The sequence below is a fragment of the Phacochoerus africanus genome, chromosome 6 (genome assembly GCF_016906955.1).
Source record: "Phacochoerus africanus isolate WHEZ1 chromosome 6, ROS_Pafr_v1, whole genome shotgun sequence".
Lineage (NCBI taxonomy): Eukaryota > Metazoa > Chordata > Mammalia > Artiodactyla > Suidae > Phacochoerus > Phacochoerus africanus.
In genome coordinates, this window is record NC_062549.1 from 65,486,463 (window position 1) to 65,506,616 (window position 20,154).

Consider the following 20,154-nt stretch of genomic DNA (forward strand, 5'->3'; position numbering starts at 1 on the left):
GAGTATTTGGGGAGTTCCCGTCGTGGCTCAGTGGTTAACGAATCCGACTAGGAACCATAAGGTTGCAGGTTTGATCCCTGGCCTTGCTTAATGGGTTGAGGATCCGGCGTTGCCATGAGCTGTGGTGTAGGTTGAAGACGAGGCTCGGATCTCCAGTTGCTGTGGCTGTGGCTGTGGCTGTGGCGTAGGCCAGCAGCTACAGCTCCAATTAGATCCCTAGCCTGGGAACCTCCATATGCTGTGGGAGGGGCCCTAGAAAAAGACAAAAAAAAAAACCAAAAACAATAAGAAATAGAGTATTTGAGGCTCACTTCCTTTCTAGTCTTAAACCAGATAATCACTAGTAGCCCTGATAGCGCTAGAATTCTGGGTCCAAATATCTAAACCCCGGAAGGAGTTGTTCCATGTTCCCACAACAGCCAGTAATTTTCCCCATATAACTCAGGTCCCATAGTTATTTAATTGGCTACTTGGCCTATTCAGCAACAATTAGATGGCAGTGACCAGAAATGTCGTACTATGGTTATACCCCCAGCACCTGGCACAAAAGAGATGCTCAATTAATAGTTGCTAAATGAATGAAAACTTTGGGGGGAGAGGGTAATCTGTAGCCAAAGAAAAGCTGTTGATTGACAGACTTGCACCAACAGGCTTCCACGGGGCTTCTTGCTCACTGCAGCCCGGGGTGTGCGGTCATTCAGATTGACTGTGCTTATCAGCAGCCGAAGCCAACAATGTTAGAATGTCTCCAAAACCAAAACCCTGGGTTATTTAGCTTGTCGAACCCCGGGAGAGCACACCCCATGGTGCCATGCGAATGTGGCAACAAGGGGAAGTCAGGAAGGGGACATTTTGTAGGAAGTGAGTTGGTGCTGGATGATTTGGATTTGGAGGAAAAATTAAGAAAATAGTGACCACTTCTGGATTGGGTGCTGTCCAAGAGCCAAGGCAGTTCAGCAGCTGGGTGTGTCAGGTGTGGCAACGACCTTTGTTGCTGAGGCAGGTGTCAGTGGCAAGAGAGCAGCACCCACTCAGACGGAAAGATGGGAGATTAGAAATGTGTTGTCTCTGCTCAAAGTAGTGGCGGGATCTGCCTTTGCAGCCGTCCTTTGTGTTCAGTTAGGAACCACTCTTCTGCATCAGGATCAAGCGCAACTCCTTCTGATGCAGCCTTCGTAATGGGCACCGTTTAAAACCACCAAGTGGTACTCACTTTAGCAGCTCATATACTAAAATTGGAATGATGCAGAGATTAGCATGGTGCCTGCACAAGGATGACATGCAAATTCATGAAGCATTCCATATTTTTAGGAGGCATAGGTTCAAGGGTGACACCTGGGTTTGCAAGAGATTAGTGGAAGACATCCTGTCTAGTTGGGTATGGGTGATACAGCCTACGCGGAGCCCAATGTGACCAGTTTCATTTTTAAAGTCTGCTGGCACTACGCTCGTTACTAAAGAGCTATCCTAAAGACCAATGTTGTTTTGTTTTTAAACAAAAGATATTTTTTAGTGGATGAATCTCAGCCAAACCTGTCATTATGCATAACTGTCTTTTTCAGTAATAGGCTCTGTGTGATAATAACTGTTGACTTTCTTAGATTCACTTCCTTACATGAATGTAAGCTTTTAACTGTTTCTCCATTTAATGTGTGATTTCCTTCTGAAATAAAAGCATTCATGAATATAGCACGCAAAATAAATAAAAGAACCAAGTGTTATGCTGCTTTTGTGATAGGCTTGACGATGGTTTTTCTGAAAATTCAGAGTTCTTAGACCACTTTCTCTGTGCTTTCCTGCAGAAATACTGCTGACACTGAAGGTAGCTGGTTGCTTCTTTCTTCAGCTGATTGGGCTCTCTTGCTCAAAACGCTTACCAGTCTGGAGAGCTGCGTCTATTTGTTTTGACCCAACCGACCTGCCATCCAGTCCTGCCCGAGCAAGATGGGCAGATAGGCCTGGGCCCTGCCCCCCCGGTGGAGCCCCCTCAGCTGCCGCAGGAGGAGCTGTCTCCCTGTTGACAGTCTGCAGCTCGAGCTGGACAGTTGCTCAGTCTGTTCACTGCATTCACCTTAGTGCAACTTAGATCTCTCCTGCAAAGTCAATGTTGACAGGCAAACTTCATACCGTGTCAGATTGAATGTATCTAAATGTATGTATTTAAGGGAAACACCCTTGCTCTTGTTCTGTTCCTATCTGGTTCCAGACACTGGTTTCTTGCTTCGTTTTCCCTAGCTAACATTAAATGATTAAGAGTTCATCTGAGGGAAAGAAAAGAATTTCAAAAAAAAAAAAATCAAACTAAAGATGTTTTAAGCTAAGTCTGAACAGGGGCTAAAGGCAGGGCAGACACACGGACCGCGCTGTATGTACAGAGGCACCCGAGAAGTGAAGACCAAGAAATCCTAGTTGTGTATTTGTAGGAAGCTCTTGAGACCACGTTGGAGTTTCCAGTTCCTGAACAGATGAAAAAGAGCCTATGGGAGGGCTGTTAACAAGAACTTTTTCCTCTCCTCCCGCCCCCTTTTGGTTCAAACCAATCTAATTCACCCAAATCGTGGATTGAGAAGAAATATGTATTTTCCATTTCCAAACTCAGTCCCCTTTAGCTGGATCAGACATCCTGAATCGGCTCCCGTCTCCTCCCCTTCCCTCCCTTCCCCAGTTCGCCCGCTTTCATCCATTTCTCTAAATAAAAGCAACAGAAACCAGGTAAGCCCCTTAATACCTCCTTACATGTTTTGCCAGCCACTTATCAACCGCTCTTAAATTTCAGAAAAATGCATTTATGGCAAGGAGAGGAGCAAAGTTAGGACTCAGTACCAATCAAACTTTGGACACCTGCTTTGGATGCATGTTTATTCTGTTCCCCAGCGACACTGGCCTACCCAACAGAGGAAAATAATAGTGTGCTTAAAATTGACAGCAGTTTCCACTTGACAGATTTAACCTCCGCCATGTGTTTTTTTATTTTGTTTTTTAGCAGTGCTGACTAAGCCGAAGTTTTGTAAGGTACATAAAACCCAATTTATATGTAAACAAGCAATAATTTAAGTTGAGAACCTAAGTGTTTTAATTGTATAATTTTTGTGAGGTATACATATTGTGGAATTGACTCAAAAATGAGGTACTTCAGTATTAAAATTAGATATCTTCATAGCAATGTCTCCTAAAGGTGTTTTGTAAAGGATATCAATGCCTTGATTAGATCTAATTTGTAGACTTAAGACTTTTTATTTTCTAAACCTTGTGATTCTGCTCATAAATCATTTATCTAATCTATACGATATGCAGCCACTGTAGGAACCAAGTCTTGATTTTTTATATGTTTATATTCTTTCTTAATGAACCTTAGGAAGACTACACATTACTAAGCAGGCCACTTTTCTGGTTGTTTTTCTTGCCCACTCTCGTAGGGGAATGATCTTTTCTTAATTGGCATCAGTTTCAAACAACTGTAATACCAAGAAGCTGGTGACCTCTTTTGAGCTATTTCTCCCAACCCCTAATACACATACTTTCTTACCTAAATTTCAGAATGATATCTTTTTGATGTCAAAAAGCAAAAGCATTTTATATCTCATTAGCCAGGCTTTTTAGGAACAGAGTTTGTTTATTTGTGGCAGGGTGAAAAATAGACAATTTGACTGTTTATTTGTGGCAGGGTGAAACATATACAAACTACCCCTATTTATGGTTATATCTCTCTCTGTATGCACAGGTTATGGGAAGTGTAGAGATATAGGCAAAGATAAGATGGTAAGTAGACAGTCTGAAAGTGTTGCTCCATACTGAAGGAATGTTCTGGAAATTTGCATTTCGCTCCTTTTTTCCACGTGAGGGGGTCTCACTACAGGGAGGTGGCCGAGGAACAGCACTTCTCAGGGGCCGCCAGTTCGCAAGTCCCCCTCGAAAGGCTCTACTTTGGTCAACCAAACCATTGGGTTGCCCAACTGTGATGGAAAAACACAAGCAGATGTTGGCCCGGAACTCCACGTCCTTGTTGGCGCAGTGAGGCTTATGTTACACACCACTGAACGTGACCCGTTTCAAGTTGATTTTTGGAGACACGTGAATTAGCATGGCTTTAACTTCACCCGGCACAAAAGAGAAATGGAGTTGAAACTGAATTCTTTGAATTCTAAGTCCCTTTTCACTACAAGACTGTCCAAAAATATCGGTGTACCTTTTTCTTGTTTACTCATCCGCCCACCATGTTTTCCTGTCAGTCCCAATTCTGGCAAATCTGCAATCCTGTGATGCTGGTAACTTAGAATAACTCATGATCATTACTGTTTTGAAGGAAAAGAGATTCTGAGTTCTCTTATGGTTCAGATCAAGTAATGGATGTTGCTTTACATCTAATTAAGAGAAGAAAAGTCAGTGAAGGAAGCCTCTGATCATATTGATCACAATAGAAGCAAAAGCCAAATCAATCCCCTTCATTATCAGTATTCCTCATGCTGTACACAGTAAACTTGTTAGACTGAGTACTTGGTTTTTGTTTAATAGAACAAATAATCAGTGTTTTCCTTCTATTTCTAAATGTGAAAAACACATAATGTGAAAAGTATACATACATTAACTTGGTTGTAAAACTCATTTAAGTGTTCATGTAACGTGGTAAGTTGAAAAAAGTGAAGTGAGCTATTTTACTGCAATGAATTCGTTTGACTCAAAGATTAAAATGCCCCCACCCCCACTCCACGTGTATCTCTTCTGGCCTGTAACAATTGAAAGCAATGTTTTTGCAGTTTATATAATGCAGTTTTTACATCTGTGTTTAAAAATGGAGTTCCTATGGGCTTAACACATGAAATGGGTGGCACAGACCCACTTGCAGAACCCAAAGATACACAATCAATTTTGAAATGCAATTTAAGCCATTAATTGTTGGTGTGAATTTAAAATTTTCTAGTATTTGTATGGTAGTATGCTGCCTAAGAGCAAAGCATTCTCTGCACAAAAGAAAATTACTGTAGTGGCTTCGATTTTAATTAGAATTTTCTCCCTGGTGTTTCTTTATAGACTAAAACAAAATCTTTTAAGTTTCTTACTACAGGTAAAAGCTATGTGCAAGAACCTCAAAATGCTAAAATCTAGCATAATGCCTTAGATCTGTTTTTAAGTCTTGTATATTCCTACATAGCTGTCCGATGTATTATATTTGTATAGTGAATTGTGTACAATTTTTTGAATAAGTGCATCATCACTTAACCTTTATGTTGTTGAATAGTGATGATGATACATTTCTTCAAACATGTAACTGTCTTTTTTTTTTTTCTTATGCCATTTGTGGGTTTTATTTGTACAGTTCCTCATGAAGTTGCATCTGAGATGTGTGTATATGAAAAGATTATACAAGGGTAAAATTAAGCAATATATTAACTATGGTTCTTCAGGAGAAAGCTTACCGTGTTTCAGGTTGTGATTTATTTTCAAAACGGAGTTGACTCCGAACATCACTTTGTCTTTCACTTGCATTGATGTTTGTATTTCTAGTGTGAGCAGTTTATGCAAAGGTAGATATATTCAGAGAAATTTTAAATACATTTATGCAAGTTAATATTGCTTTGCTGATGCTATTTGCTTATTTGATGTTAAATAATGCTATTGTAAATAAAGAATCCTGTTGTTATTGCATCATTTAATAAATTTTAATGCCTTCGGGTTTTACATGGCTTTGGAGAGTCTCATGTGTTTATATTGTATCTTCATTCATAACTGAAGTTAAATTATACAATTATCTGCCCTCTAATGTAATAATTTCTTACATTTATACAGTAGTTGACGCTGTTCCAGCGTATTAACATGTGTTCTCCCAATGACCCATTTTGTGGATTTTCAGTTTGGAGCCAAGAGGGGTGTATCCTGCTTAAGATTATCTAGTAACTTTTTTTTTTTTTTTTTTTGTCTGTTGTCCTTTTAGGGCTGCACCCACGGCATATGGAGGTTCCCAGGCTAGGGGTCTCATCAGAGCTGTTGCCCCGGCCTACTCCAGGGCCACAGCAACGCCAGATCAGAGCCACATCACGGCAACGCCGGATCCTTAACCCATTGAGCGAGGCCAGGGATCGAACCCACAGCCTCATGGTTCCTAGTCAGATTCGTTTCCACTGTGCCACAACAGGAACTCCTGATTACCTAGTAACTTAATGGCAATTTCAGGCCAAGTCTAAAGGAATCCTAAATGATGTTACCACCTTCATCCCCGTTTCTCCAAAAACATTTGAGAGTAATATGGACTTCTCACTGGCTTTTTAAAACATACCAAAAACAAAATTATTAGAAAAATATCTATACTACTAACTATATTAGCAAATTAAGGGGAAGGGAAAATTACTTAGATACCGTTTGGTAAATATGCATATAATAAATTTCAGTCCCTATTCATGATAAGATTGATATGTTTTTCTTTGAATTTGGGCTAGTACTAGTCAAATGAAGCCATATAGCTGGGGTTTTCTGGCAATTGGTCAGTGCGTCCTCTTTTAAAATCCATAGCATCCTTTGAGATGTTTGTCCTCTTATCCCACTGCATAGTTGAAGTTTTTTGTGCTTGTGCTTACTTTGTGTTTATTTTGGGAAGCTTTTCCTTTTCTAACTTACTGAGAATGTGAGTAATTTTTCAATTTTTAAGCTTTTTTTCTAATACATGTGTCTCAAGATTCTAAGTTTTCTGTTTACTGCTTTTAGCAACATCCCACACCTTTCATCTACTTGTCAAAATCTTCAACCATGAGAGTTCTCTTGCAGCACAGTGGGTTAAGGATTTGGTATTGTCACTGCAGTGGCTCAGATCACTGATGTGGCACAGGTTTGATCCCTGGCCCAGAAGCTTTTATATTTTTAGGGCTGCATCTGCAACATAATGGAAGTTCCCAGGCTAGGGATCTACTTGGAGCTGCAGCTGTGGGCCTACACCACAGCCACAGCAATGCCAGACCTGTGCAGTGTCAATAACCTACACCACAGCTCATGGCAACGCCAGATCCTTAACCCACTGAGCAGAGCTAGGGACCAAACCCGTGTCCTCATGGATACTAGTCAGCTTCATTACTGCTGAGCCACAACAGGAACTCTTATCCCTGGCCCAGAAACTTTTATATGCTGCAGGTGTAGCCACAAAAGAAAAAAGCCTCCAATCCTGGCCTTAGGTTTTTATTTTTCCTCTTAGTTTTTTGGGGTTTTTTGTTTTTGTTTTTTTGTCTTTTTGCCTTTTCTAGGGCTGCTTCCCGCAGCATATGAAGGTTCCCAAGCTAGGGGTCTAATCAAAGTTATTGCTGCCTGTCTACATAGCATGGGATCTGAGCCGTGTCTGCTACCTACACCACAGCTCATGGCAACGCCGGATCCTTAACCCACTGAGCAAGGCCAGGGATTGAACCTGCAGCCTCATGGTTCCTAGTCGGGTTCGTTAACCACTGCGCCACGACAGGAACTCCTTTCCTCTTAGATCTAGCAGTTTTTGCTTCTTGTATTCAGAAGCAAGGTGCATAAACACCTCACTATGTTGGGTTCTTAACCCACTGAGCCACAACAGGAACTCCCAGGCAAACAGCCTTTCTGGCCTGCCCTGGACTCCCCCGTTTTCTCTCACAAACATGTTCCCTAATAAATCGCTTGCACATCTAATCCCACCTTGGCAGCTGCTTCTCAGAGGGCGCAGAATAACAAAGTCACCCAAGCAAGCAGGCGGTGAGCTGGGGGTTGAGACAGACTCCCTCAAAGACAGTAGGAGAGGACATCACGGTCCACAAGTGTGACACAGATCGTCCTTGGCTCAAAGTGGTGGCTCAACTACTGAAGATTCCCTGGCGGGGACATTGGAAAGCATGCTGGTGAAGCAGGGGTGGCTCTGGCATGTGGGAGGATGTGGGACAGTCACAAGATTGAGGGGGAGGGGATGCCAGTGGAGGAGTCTGCCTGCTGCCAGGATGGATTGATGCCCTGCGGGGGACAGTGAGGTCGAGGGCTGTAAAGGGGCGATTTACACGCAAACCACAGAGCATTTGTGGCAGCGCCTGAAGAAACTGGTGCAGAGGAAAAGCCCACACAGCTGAGAAGCAGGCTGAAGAGTGCATTACTGGGTTTTTTTTTTTTAAATCAAAGCATAATTGACTTATAATGTGCCAAATTATGCTGTACCACAAATTGACTCACATATATACCTTCTTTTTTAGAGTTTTAAATTGCTGGACTGAGGCAGGTTGGTTACGCAAAAGGGAGGATCCTGGTAGGGAAAACCGTGGACCCTGAAACCTGAGACACTTAGATGGTTGCTGCTGGTTTTTGGGGGTTTTTTTGTTTTTGTCTTTTTGCCATTTCTTGGGCCCTCCCGCGGCATATGGAGGTTCCCAGGCTAGGGGTCTATTCAGAGCTGTAGCTGCTGGCCTACGCCAGAGCCACAGCAACGCAGGATCCGAGCCGCGTCTGTGACCTACACCACAGCTCACGGCAATGCTGGATCCTTAACCCACTGAGCAAGGCCAGGGATGGAACCCGCAACCTCATGGTTCCTAGTTGGATTCGTTAACCATTGAACCACAACGGGAACTCCGGTTGCTGCTGGTTTTAAAGCCCCCAAACCTCTGGATTTGCTTAAGTAGCCCACTCTTCCCTCCCAAGAGCTATTGACGTAATATCTACAATCAAAACAGGAAAGAATGGGAGTTCCCTGATGGTCTAGTAGTTAGGATTTGATGCTTTTGCTGCTGCGGGGAAACTGGTCCGGGACCTTCCACTAGCCAAGGGTGCAGCTAAAGAGCAACAGGGAAAACAAACAGGAAAGAGTAGAGAGCAGCAGGCTGACTGCCGTCAGCCCCTTGTTCAGTTCTCAGACCTGAGCCAATTTTCACATCCAAAACCCACTGAATGAAGAGGTCGCCGGGTCCTTAGCAGTAAGAGCCCTGGCACCTCCCCACTAAGGGAGGGGAAGAAGCAGACACTTGGAGGATTAAGGCCACAGAATCTGAGTTGACGCTGCTATGTGGAAACAACCATCATCCTGCACCCAAAAGGCCAGGGAATAACGGACTCCTGGCCAAATTCCCACTCACAGTGGACCATGAGCCACTCCATGGACCTCCCAGAAGGCAGTGCCCCAGCCCCCAAGTGTACAGTAGAAATGGATACCCTTGGCAGTTGCACTAACCCCCATATTGGGTTTCTAGCCTATAGAGAAAGCCAAGTGGAAACTTCAAAACTGACCTCCAATCAAGACGGTAAACCATAAACAATACTGATTTGGGGTGAGGTGGGGTGGTACAGACAAGCACACCATCAAAGATCTAAAGGAGGCAGAATGGAGTTCCCGTCGTGGCGCAGTGATTAACGAATCCGACTAGGAACCATGAGGTTGTGGGTTCGATCCCTGGCCTTGCTCAGTGGGTTAAGGATCCGGCGTTACCGTGAGCTGTGGTGTAGGTTGCAGATGCGGCTCGGATCTGGCGTTGCTGTGGCTGTGGTGTAGGCCGGCGGCTGCAAATCCGATTCGACCCCCAGCCTGGGAACCTCCATATGCCTCAGGAGCGGCCCAAGAAATGGCAAAAAGACAAAAAATAAAGGAGGTAGAATGCCGTCAGTCCGTGTAATTCACCAGCGAGGCCCCTGGTGATGCAGCCTGGAGAATGACCACAGACTGTCATAGATTTAACCAACTTCTCGCTCACAGCTACGGAGCTGGATGGGTACCGCTGCTGCGGCAGAGGAAGACACGAAGTACCCAGTGCTCAGCCAATGACTTAGCAGGTGCAGTCTCATCTTTTAAGGCTTTCCCCCCACACCCCAATTTATATATTTTTTCCCAGCTCTACTGAAGTATAATTGACAAAATTATATTTTAAGCAAATGCATTCTCTTATACTGTAATTAGAAAAGAGGACTGGAAATTCAAACAAGAGAAACAAGAAAATTCATTAACTTCCAGGTATGTTAATTTTCCCAACCTCTGTTACGATGTAGTCCAAAGGGGGCCTGGACCACCCGGCCATCATGCAGAATGTCACACAGACCCATCACATCAGTGACCCTGTGCTGATTGGACAGGAGGAGCAAGAGGCTAATACACTGAGACCTTGGTAAAATAGATGGGACGTAAATATTATGAAGACCCAGGGACTGGCCACTTCAGTGACACTTTCAGAGGTCCAATGATCAAAAGGCTGCCAAGATAACCACTCCAAAGTGACAAAGGAATTGCTGCATCTTGAATCTCCTACCCCAAAGAAGGACGCCAAGGACCTGGGAGACCTATTTGAGTTCTGGAAGCACCACCCTTTCCTTGCAGAACAGCAACCAATGCCTTCCACACCTGGGAATCCTGGTGACACAGCCTGGCTGCTAGGCGACACAGAGGCTCCCAGCTCTGAGTAAGGCCCAGGCCACGGTACAGACAGCCCTGCTATTTGGACCATCTGACCTGCCGCGACACCCTGTGGTGTTGCAACTGTCAGTGGTTAAAAAGGATGCGGTGTGAGGAGTTCCCGTTGTGGCGCAGTGGTTAACGAATCCGACTAGGAACCATGAGGTTGCGGGTTCAGTCCCTGCCCTTGCTCAGTGGGTTAACGATCCGGCGTTGCCGTGAGCTGTGGTGTAGGTTGCAGACGCGGCACGGATCCCGCGTTGCTGTGCCTGGGAACCTCCATATGCCGCGGGAGAGGCCCAAGAAATAGCAACAACAACAACAACAACAACCAAAAAAAGACAAAAAAAAAGGATTCGGTGTGGAGTCAACACCGCGCTCTGGGGGAGGAGCAAGACCAAGACACCCATGGCAGACGAGGGCCTGACCTTGGAGAAGCAACTCCCAGTGTGTTACTGGGCCCTTATCACCACGCACCAAGTAGCCACACATGTGTAAATGATGCTATGAACTGGCTTGTGCTGGACGCAGCAGCATAAAATTGCATGAGCCCAGCAGCAACAGTAAAATGACAGAAGTACATCAGGGGAGTTCTCTTGTGAAAAATACAGCCCAATCCTGATTGGCCACGCCTGCAGCCTAGGGAAGTTTCCTGGCCAGGGGTTGAACAGTGGCTCTCAGAGCTGCAGCAGGGATACCACCAGATCCTTAACCTGCTGTACTTGTGAGCCACTGTTCAACCCCTGGCCAGGAAACTTCCCTAGGCTGCAGGCGTGGCCAATCAGGATTGGGCTGTAATAAGACCAGAGAGCAGGAGTGAGTTTTAAAGGCAGGTAGCCCAGCTGCCCGTGCCACTCATCACAGTAGCACAATGCCCCTGCCCTGGTTCTATGCATGGCCTTTTGGGGGGGAGCCTCTAGGACTCGGTAGAAGAAACCCGAGCTGGGTCTGCGTTGCTGTGGCTGAGGTGCAGGCTGCCAGCTGCAGCTCCAATTCAACCCCTCGACTGGGAGCTTTCATATGCCGCAGGTACAGCCCTAAAAAAAGGAAAAAGGACTGGATGATTGGAGACAAGGGCTTCTGGGAAAGAGGACACACATGTGGGGACAGTCACCTAGTCTGAGAACATTCCACGCTCATGCTCGTGACACCAGAGGCCAGACACTGAACATCCAAGTAGATGCAGTGACCTGGCCAATTGGCAAGAGCCGTGTCCATCCATCACCAGCCATCCCAGAACTGGCTGGGGGTGTCGATAGGGTAGCCGGGGTGGCAGAGACGGAGGCTGGGCGGGAATTTTCACTCGCCAAGGCAGAGCTAGGCACCGGCTGCCTCTGAAGCTCAACTTATGAGTAACAGAGACCAATGCTGAGAGCCCCCTGCCGTGTGGCACTATTTGTCAAGGAGACCAGCTCTGCAAGATGACTGTATCATGGCACTTCCATCTTGGAGGAGTTGGCATTCATCTTCAGGGGTATAGATACCTAATCTAGGTGCGGGTTTGAAACTGACAGCACTGATGGCCTGAACCCAGCCAGGACACAGATTGGGACTTGAACCCACATGCCGGGACTCGAACCCAGTCTAAAGCCAGATTGGGAATTAAACCCACGGTTTTATATATATATATATATATATATATATATATATATATGTACACACACACATACACACACACACACACATATATATATATATTTTTTTTTTGGTCTTTTTTGTCTTTTCTAGGGCGGTAACCACAGCATATGGAGGTTCCCAGGCTAGGGGTTGAATTGGAGCTACAGCTGCTGGCCTACACCACAGCCACAGCAACGTGGGATCCGAGCCACGTCTGTGACCTACACCACAGCTCACGGCAATGCCGGATCCTTAACCCACTCAGTGAGGCCAGGGATCAAACCCTCGTCCTCAAGGATGCTAATCCTGTTTGCTAACTGCTGAGCCAGGACAGGAACTCCAAACCCACGGTTTTCAATTAGAATTACTCACCTTGCGGCTGGACTCCCTGAGGTTCAGGTTCTTTATGTCCCCGCGCAGAAGGAATTCAGCAAAAGACAAAGTGATAGGCAAGAAGCAGATCTATTCGGATAGGATGCTTGTGAGAGATGCAAGCGGGCAGGCAAGGAAGCTCTGCCCAAGGATCTGGTGGGCCACAGTTTTACTATCCAGGGGGGCGTGGGGGTTGGAAAGGCCCACCTCTTCCTTTCTGGGAGTCGTAGCTCCTCCTTAGTATCCAGCAAGGTGTGTATTCAAATCAGCTGAAGGGCGGTTTTCAAACTCCTGCCCTGGGTCTGAATCTGAATGCAGGCCTCTCCCATCCCCACCCAGTGACCTGAGGCAGTTCTCTCTCTCCCCTCCACTAGTTGAGCAAGGCTGCCTGGTTGTGACGGTTTTCCTGAACTTACAGTGGTCTCCCAGCCTCTCCCAGGTTTCCCTTCTTATCTGTGATCCCCTATTGGGATGTCCACAACCACCTGTGCCTACTCTATCCCTATCAGGTTGGCCTTTCCTGCCCACTCTGCCCCTGCCATCACCACTCTCTAGAAGCTTGGGGCATTCCTGATCCACAGGCTTAGAAATACACACATCTGACTAGGGGACCCACTGCCCAGTGAAGGGGGTGCAAGAGTGTGTCCCTGACCATGGCATGGTAGTGACCAAACCGCGCTACCCAGAGGCAGCTGGCCTCAGAGCACCTGGAAATAGCCTCCTGAAGGTCAAGTGCTAGCTCGGAGGCAACATCTCTAAGTAAAATCTCTAAATGGTGCTATGGGAGTTCCTGTTGTGACTCGGTGGTTAACAAACCTGACTAGGTAGGATCCATGAAGTTGTGGATTCGATCCCTGGCCTTGCTCAATGGGTTAAGGATCTGGTGTTTCTGTGAGCTGTGGTATAGGTTGCAGATGTGGCTCGGATCTGGCGTTGCTATGGCTGTGGTGTAGGCCGGCAGCTATAGCTCTGATTTGACCCCTAGCCTGGGAACTTCCATAGGCCACAGGTGTGGCCCTAAAAAGCAAAAAAAGTAAAATAAACTAAATAAATGGTGCTATGGCCCAAATCAGAAGACTGTACTTGGAGTCAAGGACTGGAAGCAGGAATGGCCCTTTTCTTTTTTTTTTTTTTTTTTGCCTTTTTGCCATTTCTTGGACTGCTCCTGTGGCACATGGAGGTTCCCAGGCTAGGGGTCCAGTCAGAGCTGTAGCCTCTGGCCTACTCGGGATTTGAGCTGCATCTGCACCTACACCACAGCTCACAGCAATGCAGGATCCTTAACCCACTGAGCAAGGCCAGGGATCAAACCCGCAACCTCATGGTTCCTAGTCGGATTCGTTAACCACTGAGCCACGACGGGAACTCCCAGGAATGGCATCAACCCCAATAATCCACTAGGGAGCATCATGCTCTCCATCCCTAAAACTCTGGGTACTTCGGGATTGGAGGTCTTGGTCTCCAAGGAAGCACATTTGCCAGGATCCTGGGACCCAAGTTATGGCTCCACAAGGGCACGTGGGACCCCATGTGCCCAGGACCACTGGGTAAGAAGGGGCAGGGGGTAACTAGTGGTCAGGCAAGGCTGCTTCTACACAGTGAGGACAGAGACAATTACAAGCAGAATCCAGGAGGTCCTCGGGGCGCCCCCTGGCAGCCCCCAGACCCACTGTCACTGTGAATGGACCCATGAAGGCTGTCTGGACTGAGGGACCTGATGGCCAAAGGCTCGGAGCCCTCAGGAATGAAGGGTTAGGTCACAGGGCTAGGTAAGTCACCAAGACCTGCTGAGGGGCTAGCCAGGCTGAAGGGAATTAAGGATGGATGGAGAAGGATGAAGAGAACCAGGGCCAGTTGAGGTCCCAAGACCAAGGGCATAGACAGGACTGTCATTCATCCCACTAAACTCCTGAATTTGCCTCTAGAAAGAAAAGCACACAGAAATTACACAGGAGCAGCGCTCGGAATGCGTTTGGAGAAGTAAATCTGAATCCATGAGGCGAACGGCAGGGTAATTGAAAAAAAAAAGATTTTTTTTTTCTTTTCTTCAATATTTCATACTACCTGAAAAAAATCTGCCTAACACAAGGTTACAAATAATTTTCTCCTATACTCCTTCTGGATGCTTTTGTTTTATTTATTTATTTTTTCTTTTCAGGGCTACAACTGCAGCATTTGGAAGCTCCCAGGCTAAGGGTTGATTCTGAGCTTCAGCTGCCGGCCTGCACCACAGCCGCAACGACATGGGATCTGAGCCACATCTGTGACCTCCATCACAGTTCATGGCAACACCGGATCCTTAACCCACTGTGCGAGGCCAGGGATCGAACTGGCATCCTCATGGTTACTCGTCAGGTTCATAACCTGCTGAGCCACAATGGGAACTCTCTAGATAGATTGTTCTAGCTTGCTGGAAGGGAGGATCAAGGTTGTTGCTTTGGTCCAGGCTCAGTCTTAGGCAAAGCTCTTCTGTACCCCTGGCACTTGGAGATGGGCCTGTCTCAGTGACTCTTCCCTCTGTCCCCAGGGCAGCTGAAACTTGCCTCATCCCTTTGGCAGGCCCCCATGGGAGAGGTGGACACTTCTCCTGGCCTGAGTCCAGGACTCTCTCCTGACTCTCTCACCGGGCAGAAAAGGTTTTTTTTTTTTTTTTGGTTTGTTTGTTTGTTTGTCTTTTTAGCTATTTCTTGGGCCGCTCCCTCGGCATATGGAGGTTCCCAGGCTAGGGGTCGAATCAGAGCTGTAGCCACCGGCCTATGCCAGAGCCACAGCAACACGGGATCCGAGCTGCGTCTGCAACCTACACCACAACTCACGGCAACGCCGGATCGTTAACCCACCGAGCAAGGGCAGGGACCGAACCCGCAACCTCATGGTTCCTAGTCGGATTCGTTAACTACTGCGCCACGACGGGAACTCCAGAAAAGGTCTTTTTGACCCTTCCTCCAGCCCCAGTGGGTCTTCATCTGCGCCCTGGGGCAGAAGTGCTGCCCTTCTCCCATCTCCTGCGTTTGTCCCCCTGGGAGAAGATGCGGGCAGGGTGTCGCATCTTTTCAGCTACTTCCCTCCAGGTTTGCACCCAGAATAAAGGCTTTCTCTGTGGAGCTCCATGGAGAAGAGCCTGCAAGCAGCATGAACTCAACCCCCTCTCTTGTGGCTCCCAAGGGGCTTTTTCCCTTGCTAACCTCCATCAGCTTGTGGCGATTTGGTCAAAAAAAATTTTTTTGTTTGTTTTCTTTATCTTTTTAGGGCCACACCTATGGCATATGGCAGTTCCTAAGCTAGGGGTTGACTCGAAGCTGCAGCTGTGGTCTACACCACAACCACAACAACACCAGATCTGAGCCGCATCTGTGACCTACACCGTATCTGGCAGCAACACCGGATCCTTAATCCACTGAGCAAGGCCAGAAATTGAACTTGCATCCTCATGGATGCTAGGCAGGTTCTTAACCCACTGAGCCACAACAGGAACTCCTTGTTCAAAATTTTTAGCTCAATTTCAAAAATAAAATAAATGTTATCTATACTTGCTTTCTGAAAACTGACAAACACTCATGAGACAGCACAAAGTAATAGAAAGAAAGAATGGAAGAAAGGAGTTCAACACTCATTTGGTTTAAAAATAATAGTGAAACATTAGAATAAAAAGGAGTTTCAAATGTGCATTAGCACCATCACCACTATTTTAAAAACAAAGAAAGTAAGACTTGATTTGCAAGAATGAAAGGTCTGGATTTATCTACCTGTCGGACTTTATGCCAGTTATTGGCTTGTTTCCTCTGAGCCCCAAATTCACCCTGCTTGAGTGCTTTCATGAAAATGAATCCGAGCCCTTTAAATAAGCTGCCGGCTGGTACTGACACTTGGTCAGTAGAGGGCGCTGGAGAGACACTACAGAGAAAAGAGTTCCACCTTCGGGTTCTGAGGTCAGCTCTGCTGGGTCCTGCCCGTTGCACGGCTTCCCCAGCGCTCCTGTCCTTTGGTGTCTGCAGCTTCTCCCGAGCCGTCCTGCTGCTGTGCCCGGCGGCCGGCAACACTCAGTGGCCAGCAGCTTTTCCCAGCAACTCCCTCATGTAGTTTTGTAGCAGGATGCCTGTACGAAGTCATGTCCTGTGAACAACTTTCCCTAGCGTGCTAGAGAGCTGATTTCCAGTAAGCTGCCAGAGGGTGGAAGTCCAGCACGTTCCTCCAGCGTGGAACCACAGCAACCTCTCTGCCACGCAGTAGCTATGGCCGAGCCGTTTCCAACACCGTCGGCATCTAAATTCAAAGGGTGTGGAGCAGCTCTTAGATATAGTATTATGTAACATTGTAGCATTATATCTGCTATTATATACTATATCTGTTATTCCTATGTTCTTTAGAATGCTCTTTTTTTTTTTTTTGGCTTTTTGCCTTTTCTAGGGCCGCTCCCGTGGCATATGGAGGTTCCCAGGCTAGGGGTCCAATCAGAGCTGTAGCCGCCGGCCTACGCCAGAGCCACAGCAACGTGGGATCGGAGCCGTGTCTGCAACCTACACTACAGCTCACGGCAATGCCAGATCCTTAACCCACTGAGCAAGGCCAGGGATCGAACCCACAACCTCATGGTTCCTAGTCGGATTCATTAACCACTGCACCATGACGGGAACTCCAAAGAATTCTCTTTACTTTTTTAAAATTTCTATTTTATATTGGCATATAGTTGATTCACAATACTGTATTAGTGTCAGGTGTTCAGCAAAGTGCTCCAGTTATACATACACATATATCCATTCTACTTCAGATTCTTTTCCCACATAGGTTATTACATCATATTGAGGAGAGTTGCCTGTGTTACACAGCAAGTCCTTGTTTATTTTTTTATATAGTAATGTGTACCTGTTAATCCCAAACTCCTAATTTACCCACCACCACCGCCTTTCCCCTTTGGTAAGCATAAATTTGTTTTTAAGTCTGAGTCTTTTGTTGTTGTTGTCATTTTGCCTTTTCTTGAGCCGCTTCTGCGGCATGTGGAGGTTCCCAGGCTAGGGGTTGAATTGGAGCTGCAGCTGCCGGCCTACACCAGAGCCACAGCAACATAGGATCGCAGCCGCGTCCGCGACCCACACCTCAGCTCACGGCAATGCGGGATCCTTAACCCACTGAGCAGGGGCAGGGATCGAACCTGCAACCTCATGGTTCTTAGTTGGATTCATTAACCACTGAGCCATGGTGGGAACTCCTATTTGTATCATTTTTAAGATCATGTGATATTTGTCTTTCACTGCTGATTTAGTTCACTTAATATGATAATCTCTAGGTCCATCCATGGTGCTGCAACTGGCACTATTTCTTTTTTATGGCTGAGTAATAATCCACTGCATATATGTACCACATCTTCTTTATCCATTCCTCTGTTATGGGCATTTGGGTTACTTCCCTGTCTTGGCTGTTGTAATGAGTGCTGCAATGAACATAGGGCTGCATGTGTCTTTTCAAATTATGGTTTTCTCCAGATATATGCCCAGGAGTAGAATTGATGGATCATATGGTAATTGTTTTTAATTTTTTTCTTTTCCTTTTTCTTTTTTAGGGACACACCTGTCACATATGGAAGTTTCCAGTTTAGGGGTCGAATCAGAGCAGCAGCTGCTGACCTACACCACCGCCACAGCAACACAGGATCCCAGTTGCTTCTGTGATTTATAACACAGCTTGCAGCAACACCAAATGCTTAACCCACTAAGCAAGGCCAGGGATCGAACCCACATCCTAGTGGATACTAGTCAGGTTCTTAACCCACTGAACCACAACGGGAACTCCTTATTTTTAGGTGTTGTTGTTTGTTTTTTTTTAAAGAACCTCCACATTGGTCTCCATAGTGGTTGTACCAATTTTCATTCCTGGAGTTCTCTTTACTTTTTTTTTTTTTGTCTTTTTGTCCTTTTAGGGCTGCACCTGCAGCATATGGAGGTTCCCAGGCTAGGGGTTGAATCAGAGCTGTTGCCGCCGGCCTACGCCAGAGCCACAGCAAGGCCAGATCCGAGCTGCATCTGCGACCTACACCACAGCTCGTGGCAATGCCGGATCCTTAACCCAATGAGTGAGGCCAGGGATCGAACCTGCAACCTCATGGTTCCTAGTCGGATTCGTTTCCGCTGCACCAAGACGGGAACTCCTCTCTTTACTTCTGACTGGCTAATCCCTAGTCATTCCACTCCACTGCTGTAGATAATTCTTCTTTATATTACAGGTTCCCTGTTCAAATTATTGTGTGGTTTTTCTCTCCTGATTTGTCCCAGAAAGAGTCAGAATTTTAAAAAAAGCCGGCTTCCTATTGTGGCTTTAATGGAACAGGGGAAATCTTGTTTTTTGAAGGTAAACATTTTGCAGATAGGTGGAATCTGTTATACATGTAATAAATTATTACTACATAGGATACAAAACAATCTCCAAAAACTAGTGAAAACCAGAGAAGTGATTTACAATTGCTACTTTTTATATATATGTTCTCCTTGAAAAAGTAAAATATCTTGAATTCCCCAAATAAGAGAAAAACAAAGGCCGAATTAAGAGAGTGTATCCAGTAGCAGAGTATATCCAGAAATGGAGTATTAGGGGGAGACTAAAAGAAAGGAGAGGTGAGCTAAAGATATTCAGAGCTGCAGGCATTATGTACATTTTCTCATTAAACATAGAGAGGTATTTTAAAAAAGAAGATGCAGGAGTTCCCGTCGTGGCTCAGCAGTTAACGAATATGACTAGCATCCATAAGGACGCAGGCTTGATCCCTGGCCTCGCTCAGTGGCTTAAGGATTTGGTGTTGCTGTGAGCTGTGGTGTAGGTCACAGACATGGCTCAGATCCTATGTCGCTGTGGCTGTGGTGTAGGCTGGCAGCTGCAGCTCCAATTCCACCCCTAGCCTGAGAACCTCCATATGCCGTGGATGTGACCCTAAAAAGCAACAACAACAAAAAAAAAGGTGCAGAGTTCCCACTGTGGTACAGTGAGTTAAGGGTCTGGCATTGCCTCAGTTGTGGCATAGGTTGCAGCTGCAGCTTGGAATCTACCCCTTGGCTTGGGAACTTCCATATTCTGCAGGTACAGCCAAAAAAACAAAACAAAACACTGAGAAAAGAGAACAGACTACTACTAGACTACTAGGAAATAAGATAATTGATAAAATTCATAAATTGTGAAAACATTTACTTTTTTTTTTTTTTGGTTGTTGTTGTCTTTGGAGCAGTGCCGGATCCTTAACCCCCTGAGCGAGGCCAGGGATCAAACCCACAACCTCATGGTTCCTAGTTGGATTTGTTTCCACTGCTCCACGATGGGAACTCCAAGCATTTACTTTATTTTCTAGGAAAGATTACACAATTTTTCAGTGACTTCTTATAAAAATCAGCAAAGTAGATTCTAGGAAGAAGGCACCTAAGTATTTGGACTTCCTCTTTCTTTCAATCCGTGTATTGACTCTCTGGAGCCAGAATAGCCTTCACAGGTACCTTTGAAACAGCAGGCTCTTGCAAAGTAGGTGTCAGAAGGCAATTTGCTGTTGGTCTCTGAATATCTTTGAGCAAAGCACACTACCCTCTTCTCTGGACCATGTTTTCCAATATGTTTGGATGGCAGACAATCTTAGAAGACAGACATATTATCTCACTAAAGAGTAAAGACCAGAATTGCTTACTGTCTTGAAAGACAGAGAAAAGGGCCGTCATGCTCACCTCCCATTTTATTTATTTATTTATTTGTTATTTTATTTTTGTTGTTGTTGTTGAACTCAGGTTTATTACGCCGGCGAGCTCAGAGGAGATCGCTCTCCAGAGTCTGAG

General features: G+C 45.8%; 1 protein-coding gene and 1 non-coding gene across 6 annotated transcripts in view; both read left to right on the forward strand.

The window, feature by feature from the left end:
* The window catches only part of NCOA2 (nuclear receptor coactivator 2), a 295,381-nt gene extending 289,699 nt beyond the window's left edge, over positions 1-5,682 (forward strand). For all 5 annotated transcript variants that reach the window (XM_047783775.1, XM_047783780.1, XM_047783777.1 and 2 more), the window contains one exon: positions 1,803-5,682. In XM_047783775.1, the coding sequence (XP_047639731.1) occupies positions 1,803-1,814 (12 nt within the window). In that variant the 3' untranslated portion in view covers positions 1,815-5,682. The remainder of the gene's footprint in view (positions 1-1,802) is intronic.
* LOC125130208 (U6 spliceosomal RNA) lies at positions 1,206-1,309 on the forward strand. The gene has a single exon (XR_007135703.1). It is a non-coding gene; the product is annotated as a U6 spliceosomal RNA (small nuclear RNA).
* Positions 5,683-20,154: the final 14,472 nt, after the last annotated feature.